Raw genomic sequence first — 9,596 nt, 5'->3', positions numbered from 1 at the left:
GACTAGAACACCCCCTAGTCACACTCTGACCTATTGCACCATAGAGAACCCCAAGGGCTCTCTATGGACAGGGAGTGACAATTATGCTGGTGTCACTTTTGTGAGAGTAAAAATGTATCATTTTTCAATAAAATCTCTTTACTATTGTAGTGGAAATTCACCACCATGTCGTGGAAATTACCACCAGGGACACTCGAAATCAATCTTAAATGAATCATCCTTTCTGATCAGCGTGCTGGAGAGGTTCCAACCAACTCAATGCACCATAGTACACATGTCAATCAGGAGCTCTGCTGGGGCAGTCCCAGCTCAATGCACCATAGTACACGTGTCAATCAGGAGCTCTGCTGGGGCAGTCCCAGCTCAATGCACCATAGTACACGTGTCAATCAGGAGCTCTGCTGGGGCAGTCTCAGCAGTTGTCTTATATATGACTATACACAGACAAGTTATATTTGCATGATTTCGCATAATTAATCAATCATTAACATTTTGTTTCATTCATGTGACCGACCAATACTGGTTCATACCATGTGACAGACCAACACCTCACGAGGCTTCTTTATCTCTTAACTGAGACCTTGAAAATGAGATCTTTCAAATCAAATTTTGTTGGTCACATACACATGGTTAGCAGATGTTATTGCGAGTGTAGCAACATTTCTTCTCAAAACAAAGGTCTGGGCGTACTGCTAAATAGCAGATACTGATAGTGAGAATTCGTTCAGTCAGTCACTTGCATGAGCACAGAAAATGGTTATTAGAAAAGCACATGAATAGAACACAGAAAGTAGTTATTAGAAAAGCACAAACATAAAGAATTTCCAGCACACCATTAACAGGAAAGGCATAGTTCCAGAAATACATTTTAGAACGAAAGATTCTCACAAACAAAACGTCTGGACACTGTAATAGCATGTGAGCTCTCTAATTTCAAGTGACCAATGGCTGGCCAACTTGAGACTCAAAAGATAAACCTGACTTTGCAAGATATATCTTAGATCAGCATAAAAAGACTAGCATTACAACCCCTCAGACAGCTGTACATGAGAGGATAATGTTTTATAATTTGTTGTTCCTGTTTGTTTGCTTTTCGACCACTGAGATTCTATTTTATAATGTAAAGCGATATATAAACTAAATAAATTATTATTTATTACTATTGTGTGCACTGCATGGTGAAACCGGACTAGGAGATGACCCAAAGATGGCCCAATTCTTAGGTCATGTGCTTGTGGTGGCTAATTTCTTTACTATCAAATGAGGAGACAAACTTATCACACAAGTCAGAGTTATACTTAAACTAAATCTTTATTCACTTATTAATAAGGGAGCAGGTCAATACAAAACACACATATAAAGTGAGTCGATTTAAGTGCTCTACAATAATGATGGCTGGTCGACCAATCACCCTCAGATGATTCGTTGAGAGCCCCGAGAAAAAAGTACAAAAATCTTTTATAGCCAAGATACTCCTCTTTCAACCTACATAGAAAGGGTCACAAGGTTAAGATTTGTATGAAAGATACTTATAATTCACAGCAGACAGTATCTGCTGTAAAAACAGTTATCTTTGTGTAGAGACCAGGGTCTGGCCCCGAGCCATCTCTCCCTGGTACGGTATAGAACAGAAACATTAACTCATGCTCTGGAATGAGGTCTCTTTAGGTTATCACCCAAAAGACATCGTAAATCTCCTGTTAGTGTTATCTCCCAGAGGCCCATCCTCAGTAGAACACACACACAATAGTTATAAGAATCCTCTATTCTGTTGCATAAAACAACTATTTGATGCAATAAAGGGAATTATAACATAATCTTGCAATTTTGTTCTCACATGCTTCATGTGCATGCACATCGAGACATGGCTCCATCCAGTGCCCTCTGGTTTACTGGCTGTGATGCCGTCTGTGTGTTGAAGAAAGGGGTGAGGTTTGTGTTTAAAGGAGATCCTAAATGTTAGGGAGACCGTCAAATATACACGGTAAAAAAATTAAGCCGTTTCAACTAATTATTATTAAGTAAGGCTTTTTTTAGTTTACTCAACTTTTCAGGTAAAGTGTTAGCAGAACTTCATGTTTAGTTGGCCCAAAATTGTGTTTGCTCAACTTGTCTATGTTCGTTCAACTATTATTTGGGCATCTAACAAAGAAAGTATGTGCAGCTGGTTACACAAACACACACAAAGTGCTTTTCACATACAATGTTTTCAACTTATATATGTGATGTACATGACTACATTGTTCATGTTCATTTATTCAGTAATTGTTATTCAACATGTCCTTAACTGGGATTTGAACTTACAACCTTTGGGTTCATGGCATTCCGATCATCCTGCTACGCCCCCATGTTGTGTGTTTGTAAAAAGTTATTGTTTTCCTACCTTGTCAGAACATTCAGGTGAATTGTTTGGACATTGGGGTCCTGAAAAGGCAGGAAAACACGTACACATGTACGCACGCACACAATATATGAGATAAGTTAATATAATATATGATGAAAAGGTGTTAATCAAGGAATAAAGGTGAATGTGGTCACTCTTTATTTAGATAGTTCCATATAGATGATCTACAGATAGTATTACCATCTGTTGATCATTTGAGTGGGTTGAGTCACTGACGTGGTCTTCCTGTCTGGGTTGGTGCCCCCCCTTGGGTTGTGCCGTGGCAGAAATCTTTGTGGGCTATACTCGGCGTTGTCTCAGGATGGTAAGTTGGTGGTTGAAGATATCCCTCTAGTGGTGTGGGGGCTGTGCTTTGGCTAAGTGGGTGGGGTTATATCCTGCCTGTTTGGCCCTATCTGGGGGTATCATCGGATGGGGCCACAGTGTCTCCTGACCCCCCTATTTATGCTGCAGTAGTTTATGTGTCGGGGGGCTAGGGTTAGTCTGTTATATCTGGAGAATTTCTCCTGTCTTATCCGGTGTCCTGCGTGAATTTAAGTATGCTCTCTAATTCTCTCTTTCTCTCTCGGAGGACCTGAGCCCTAGGATCATGCCTCAGGACTACCTGGCATGATGACTCCTTTCTGTCCCCAGTCCACCTGGCCGTGCTGCTGCTCCAGTTTCAACTGTTCTGCCTGCGGCTATGGAACCCTGACCTGTTCACCGGATGTGCTACCAGTCCCAGACCTGCTGTTTTCAACTCTCTAGAGACAGCAGGAGCGGTAGAGATACCCTGAATGATCGTCTATGAAAAGCCAACTGACATTTACTCCTGAGGTGCTGACCTGCTGCACCCTCGACAACTACTGTGATTATTATTATTTGACCATGCTGGTCATTTATGAACATCTTGGCCATGTTCTGTTATAATCTCCACCCGGCACAGCCAGAAGAGGACTCTCCACCCCTCATAGCCTGGTTCCTCTCTAGGTTTCTTCCTAGTTTTTGGCCTTTCTAGGGAGTTTTTCCTAGCCACCGTGCTTCTACACCTGCATATTGCTTGCTGTTTGGGGTTTTAGGCTGGGTTTCTGTACAGCACTTTGAGATATCAGCTGATGTAAGAAGAGCTATATAAATACATTTGATTTGATTTTGATTTGATTTGATTTACAGCTAAAGGCTATCAAATCTGGTCGTCTAGTGCATTGGGGACAGAGAATAAAAGGAGCAGATTTCTGGGCGTGGTAGAAAAGATTCAGGGCATAATGTACAGACAGGAGCTTGGTAGGGTAAGGGTAGAGTGGAGTAAAACCTAGGCATTGAGTGACAATAAGAGAGGTTGCATCTCTGGAGGTGCTAGTTATGCTAGTTGAGGTCACCCCATTTGTGGGAGGTCGGGCAAAAGCGTTATCTGAGGCATATTGTGTGGGGCTAAGAGCTCCATAGTAAAAAAACCCAATGATAACTACCCTAAACAACAGTATACAAGGCATATTGACATTAGAAAGAGACAAAGCGAGGCATAAAGCAATCACAGGTGTTGATTGGGAGAGCTAGCTAAGACAACAACGGGTAAGACAGCAACAGCTAATCAGCCAAGACAACAACAACAGGTAAAATGGCGATGAATGGGCAGAGAGGGTCAGTTAACTACACACAGGACCTGAGTTCAAAGTCTGGGGCCGACAGATAAACAAAATAAACAAAATGGAGTACCGTGATTAATGAACAGTCCAGCAGGCATCAGCTATGGAGCCAGATATCATAGGGTCCAGTGAACAGCAATAAATGAAAACGGGAAGTCGTTACTACGCTAGCAAGCGGGAGACACGGCGCTCATAAAGGTTAGCTGGCCGGGGCTAGCAGAAGCGTCTTCACCGATGTCCGATAAAGGCAGGTTGAGGGAACATAGGACTGAATTACGTCGGCAGACCAGACGTGATGGATCGGCAGGGCTCCGTGTCGACAAAGGGTCCAGGCCAATTGGCAAAAGAGGAATTGTAGCTGGAGTAATTTTGTTTGCTAGCCGGGAAATGCGCCTGGCTCGGGGCTAACTGGTGCTAGCTTCGGGACAAGGGCGTTAGCCACTCGGTAGCAGCTAGCTAGTTGCGATGATCCGATGCAAAGGTCCAGAGCTTACGGCAGGAATCCGGCAATGTAGTGGCTTCTAGTCGTGCTAGTGAAGAGTCCAGGGGGCATCAGCTGTGTAGCCGAGTGATCATAGGGTCCACTGAGCAGGCCGGGAGATGGGCCTCGAGGCTGGGCCACTCGGTAGCAGCTAGCTAGCTGTGGTGATCTGGAGTAATGGTCCAGTAATGGTGGAGAAAAGCAGTCCAATATTCTCAGGGTTGATATCGCACTGAGCAGACTGGCGGGTATTATCCAGGGTAAAAGCGGCTGGTGTCTGAGCTAGAGGTAAAGGCCACTAGCAGTGGCTAACAATGACTAAATAGCTAGTAGCTCATTAGCTGGCTAGTATCTGATGGCTAGCTTCTGATGGAGGTTCTAGCTTTAAGGTCTAAAAAAAATAGCGGATCTGTATTACATTGGGTGAGGCGGGTTGCCGGAAGGTGTATTTAATTTAAAAATGGAAAAAGAGATTGAAATATATACAAAAGACGAAAAAATACAATTTACACGGGACAACGACAAACACGTCTGCACTGCTACGCCATCTTGGATCACTATGTGATACTACTTTGAAGAATCTAAAATCTAAAACATATTTAGATTTGTGTAACACTTTTTTGGTAACTACACGATTCCATATGTGTTATTTATCAGTTGATGTCTTTACTATTATTCTACAATGTAGAAAATAGTAAAACCCTTGAATGAGTAGTTGTCCTAACTTTTGACTGGTACTGTAGGTGTATGGAAAGTTGTTGACTGAGACATGGGAATGAAGAAAGTTTACATTCTGTCAAACATGTTATTGTTGAATCTCATGGATCCTAATGGGGGAAGCACAGGGCAAATGTCTGGTTTCAGTCACAGATAAGGGAGGACAGGCGTGGATTAAGGAGGAGAGAGGAATTCGGCCCAGGTCACAGGTCAGATGGAGTGAGAAGGAACAGACAAAAGGTTTTAGCGTCAGGCGGGGCCATGACTAAACCAGTGAGAGGAACCAAACAAGTTCTTGACTAGCAACAGAGATGTATTGGCTGTCTAGATGTGCAAGGAGTTGATTCCGGCTAGTGGGAGGACAAAAATATATGTGTTTGTGCAATCATGTTTTTGTATTTTGCAGTTGTTTAACCCAGTGGGTGAATGAACTTAGTTTGAGCTTTGTGAGTTTTTACTCTGTTTGTTCAGAACCTAACAACCTTACCTAGTATAAACATCACCCAAAAAGTTGACCCCACTACCATCAGTTTCCACCTCAATCATAAAAAGCTTGCCGTCAATGGGACTCCACAGTCTTGTTCCCTGCACACCTGGTTTTCATTCCCCAATCAATTCATATGTATTTATTCCTCTGTTCCCCATCATGTCTTTGTGTAGGATTGTTTGTGTTACGTGTATTTTGATATTGTGGATATTGTTACGCGCATTACTTTTTGTCTATGTTCCGTGTTTGGGCACATTTTATGTTACTTTGTGCTGTCATTTTGACCAGAATAAAAAGTGTGCCTGTTCACTACACTCTGCTCTCCTGCACCTGACTTCGCCTTCTATACACACTCCTAACAGCATTTCACACCTGTTGTATTCGGCGCATGTGACAAACACTATTTTATTTGATTTTATTTGAGATGGTAAAGCGGGATTTATCACTCAAGAGAACACGTTTCCTCTGCTCCAGAGTCCAATGTTGGCGAGATTTACACCACTCCAGCCGACGCTTGGCATTACGCATAGTGATCTTAGGCTTGTGTACGGCTGGTCGGCTATGGAACCCATTTCATGAAGATCCCAACGAACAGTTCTTGTGATGACATTGCTTTCATAGGTAGTTTGGAACTCGGTAGTGAGTGTTGCAACCGAGGACAGACTATTTTTACACGCTACACACTTCAGCAGTTGGCAGTCCAGTTCTGTGAGCTTGTTTGGCCTACCACATCGCGGCTGAGCCGTTGATGCTCCTAGATGTTTCCACTTCACAATAACAGCACTTATAGTTGACCGGGGCAGCTCTAGCAGGGCAGAAATTTGACAACTGACTTGTTGGAAAGGTGGCATCGTATGACTGTGCCAAGTTGAAAGTCATTGAGCTCTTCAGTAAGGCCATTCTAATACCAATGTTTGTTTATGTAGATTGCATGGCTGTTTGCTCGATTTTAGACACCTGTCAGCAACGGGTGTTGCTGAAATAGCTGAATCCCTAAATGTGTAGTTGTGTCCACATACTTTGTATATATAGTGTAGCTTGAAGAAGATTTTAAAAGAGAAATGGGCAAATATTACACAATATAGGTGTGCAAAGCTCTTATGAGACTAACCTTTGAAGAAATCCAAGGTGGGTGTGGACTTTCTATAGGCACTGTATTTCAAAATGTAAACATGGCAAATGCATATTTCAATGTAAACACAGAAAACATGAGAATAACAAAGGAATGATCTTTGTCATCAGGTGACTTTAACACAGCTCTCCTCTCTCCCGGACACCGGACACCATCAAGTCTTCGTTAAACAGGTGGAACAGGAAGCCATCATTGGTGAAAGGTATGTGCAGGGCTATAAAAGCGCAAAGTCTTCCACCGGGACAATTGAAGTCTGGTGTACAACCAAACTTATACTGTAGATCTACAGAGACATCATGAGAGTCACTGCAGCCGTCCTATTGGTCCTCTGTCTCCTGGCCGTCAGTCATGGTAAGTTACCATCATCTGAAACATGCTTGATGAACTTGGAGTTGATGAAGTTTGCTACATAATGTCATCCTCCTTTTTCTTGGTGTACTCTACTCATATGTGTTTGTCTCCATAGCCTGGGACTGTCAGGAGGTAGTAAACATCAAGAATCTGATGCAGATCGATGCAGGACTGGGGCAAGTGGTTGCTACGGACACAAGTCAAATCCCCTACTACCTGGTAGGTGATAAATGGATCCCCCTGCCTGGTTCCCTGAAGCATATCACTGTAGGACCAGCAGGGATCTGGGGTGTCAACAAGGCAGACTCAATCTACAAGTATGTGGCCGGTAACTGGGTGCAAGCTGCAGGTAAGTGGAGAGCATTACTCAATATTTATCCAGAGGACACCTGTTTCTTAGCTTTCCTGATATCATCAGGTTGTTGAAAAAATTATGAATGATTTACAATTGTAAGTCATTTGGCAGTTCTCACAGATATGTGCTCCTTGTTTGCTTGTCTGTCCGTCTGTCTGTCTTTGTGGTCTTCAGGCCTTCTGAAGCAGTTGGATGCTGGAGGTGAACAGTTTATTGTGGGGGCTAACATGGACGATACTCCATTCTGTCTGACACGTAGTGCCACAGTTGGCTACAAGGGTCCAGGCTCACCCCTTCCATGGACAGGATTGCCAGGAGCTGTGAAGTACTACAGTTGTGGACCCTTTGGGTGCTGGGCAGTCAACAAGAATGATGATATCTTCTTAATGAGTGTAAGATCTGGGAAAGAGTGTGAGAGCTGGATTAGAGTAGTAGAGGATGGAGAGTGTCAGTTATTCTAAAACTGTTTCATATTATAACTGTTGAAATGGTCCTAAAACCCTGATTGAATCTGTTTTTCCAGCTGAATCAAGACTGCCAAAACAACGGGTGGAGTCACATTGAAGGCAAGCTTTCCATGATTGAGGTGGCAACTGATGGTAGTGTCTTTGGGGTCAACTCTGCGGGTGATGTTTTTACCAGGTAAGGTTGCTGCTGAACTATGTGTATAATAATGGTATACCTTTAACTATAATTATTATCCTTACTGTACATGCTTTGTGAAGCTCTTTACACAACAACTAAAATACTGTAGATACATAAATAAAATCAGTCAAATATAATCAGATCTAAACTTATAGGACTTATAAAGAAATGTGTAGACATTGTAAGGTAAAATATGTAAAAGTGGGATGTCCTGTAAAGCTACAGTTTGTGATAAAAACAACAACTTCCCAGACACCCCACCACTTGTTGTGGTAAACAGCTGAGGAATGTAGTTAGAGACATGTAACCACTCTCAAATCCATACATGGAGCTACGGATGCAAAGACACATCAATTATTTGTAAAAAAAAAAAAACAATTGAGTAAAAACTTACATTTTAGCTTCTGATGTGGTTGAAAAAAGCTCAAGAGGCAGAAGTTATATTCTTCAAAAATCAATGGCTATAATCAATTATTAAAGTCCAAAAATGGATGTACTTAAAAAGATGGATAAGCTTTAAAACATGAACCCCAACCCTTTCTTCAACACAGAGACGGCATCACAGCCAGTAAACCAGAGGGCACCGGATGGAGCAATATCCCAATGTCCATGCGCATGGGCCACGTGACCTACGACCTGGGCCGTCTTTGGGTCGTCTCCAAGTCTGGCGTCACCATGGTGTGCACACCTTAGCCTCTCCTCTGCATCTGAAGGCTGTTCGGGATCTGTCTAAAGTTCACTTGCTAACTCATTGATGTCTCTTTCTGGAACAGTCTTCTGCTTGAGAATGCCCAACATTAGTTCATAAGAATCCTTCATTCTAAAACCTACTACTCTAACTATACTGTTCAGTACTTTATCTCTGTCAATAGTAATCACTGATCTTAATGATCTTGCTCACCAGCCACATGGGTTTTGCTGTGCTTCAGAGGTTATTCATAGAGATGGATGGAATCCTTTTCAATGCTTATTATCTCATTATATAATCATTTCCCGCTAAAATAAAGCATTCAGTTTGAAGCTATTGTAATTTCGGTGTTTCTTTGTTTTCATATTGACCAGGGGGATGTTAGTTTGCTCTGCCAGTGGCGGTTTTAGCATGTACATCTTAGTGGGGCACACTCAACCAATTGTTTTAGATGCATTCCAGCAAAGCCACTACACAACACAACATTAAACCAGTGGTGGAAAAAGTAATCAATTGTCATACTTGAGTAAAAGTAAAGATACCTTATTAGAAAATGACTCAAGTAAAGGTGAAAGTCACCAAGTAAAATACTACTTGATTAAAAGTCTAAAAGTATTTTGTTTGAAATATACTTAAGTATTAAAAGTAAATGGAATTGCTAAAAATGTACATAAGTATCAAAAGTAAAAGTAAATCTAAAAATTCCTTATT

General features: G+C 42.0%; 1 protein-coding gene across 1 annotated transcript; it reads left to right on the top strand.

Annotated features, from left to right (window-relative positions):
• The first annotated feature begins 7,059 nt into the window (after positions 1–7,059).
• LOC139533738 (fish-egg lectin-like) lies at positions 7,060–9,221 on the top strand. Its single transcript, XM_071332055.1, has 5 exons — positions 7,060–7,197; positions 7,313–7,546; positions 7,727–7,944; positions 8,076–8,194; positions 8,749–9,221. The coding sequence occupies exons 1-5, from the start codon at positions 7,143–7,145 to the stop codon at positions 8,888–8,890; spliced, it is 768 nt and encodes a 255-aa protein (XP_071188156.1). The 5' UTR covers positions 7,060–7,142; the 3' UTR covers positions 8,891–9,221.
• Positions 9,222–9,596: the final 375 nt, after the last annotated feature.

This window comes from Salvelinus alpinus, chromosome 11, assembly GCF_045679555.1.
Source record: "Salvelinus alpinus chromosome 11, SLU_Salpinus.1, whole genome shotgun sequence".
Taxonomy (NCBI): Eukaryota; Metazoa; Chordata; class Actinopteri; order Salmoniformes; family Salmonidae; genus Salvelinus; species Salvelinus alpinus.
This window is presented reverse-complemented; position numbering and strand designations above follow the sequence as displayed.

What these genes read in the sequence shown, in the direction of transcription:
- LOC139533738 (XM_071332055.1), top strand. Translation starts at nt 7,143, where the DNA reads ATGAGAGTCACTGCAGCCGTCCTATTGGTCCTCTGTCTCCTGGCCGTC. An exon ending in TAACTGGGTGCAAGCTGCAG is followed by an intron (nt 7,547 to 7,726) that starts GTAAGTGGAGAG and finishes TGTGGTCTTCAG; the next exon opens with GCCTTCTGAAGCAGTTGGAT. An exon ending in ATGATATCTTCTTAATGAGT is followed by an intron (nt 7,945 to 8,075) that starts GTAAGATCTGGG and finishes CTGTTTTTCCAG; the next exon opens with CTGAATCAAGACTGCCAAAA.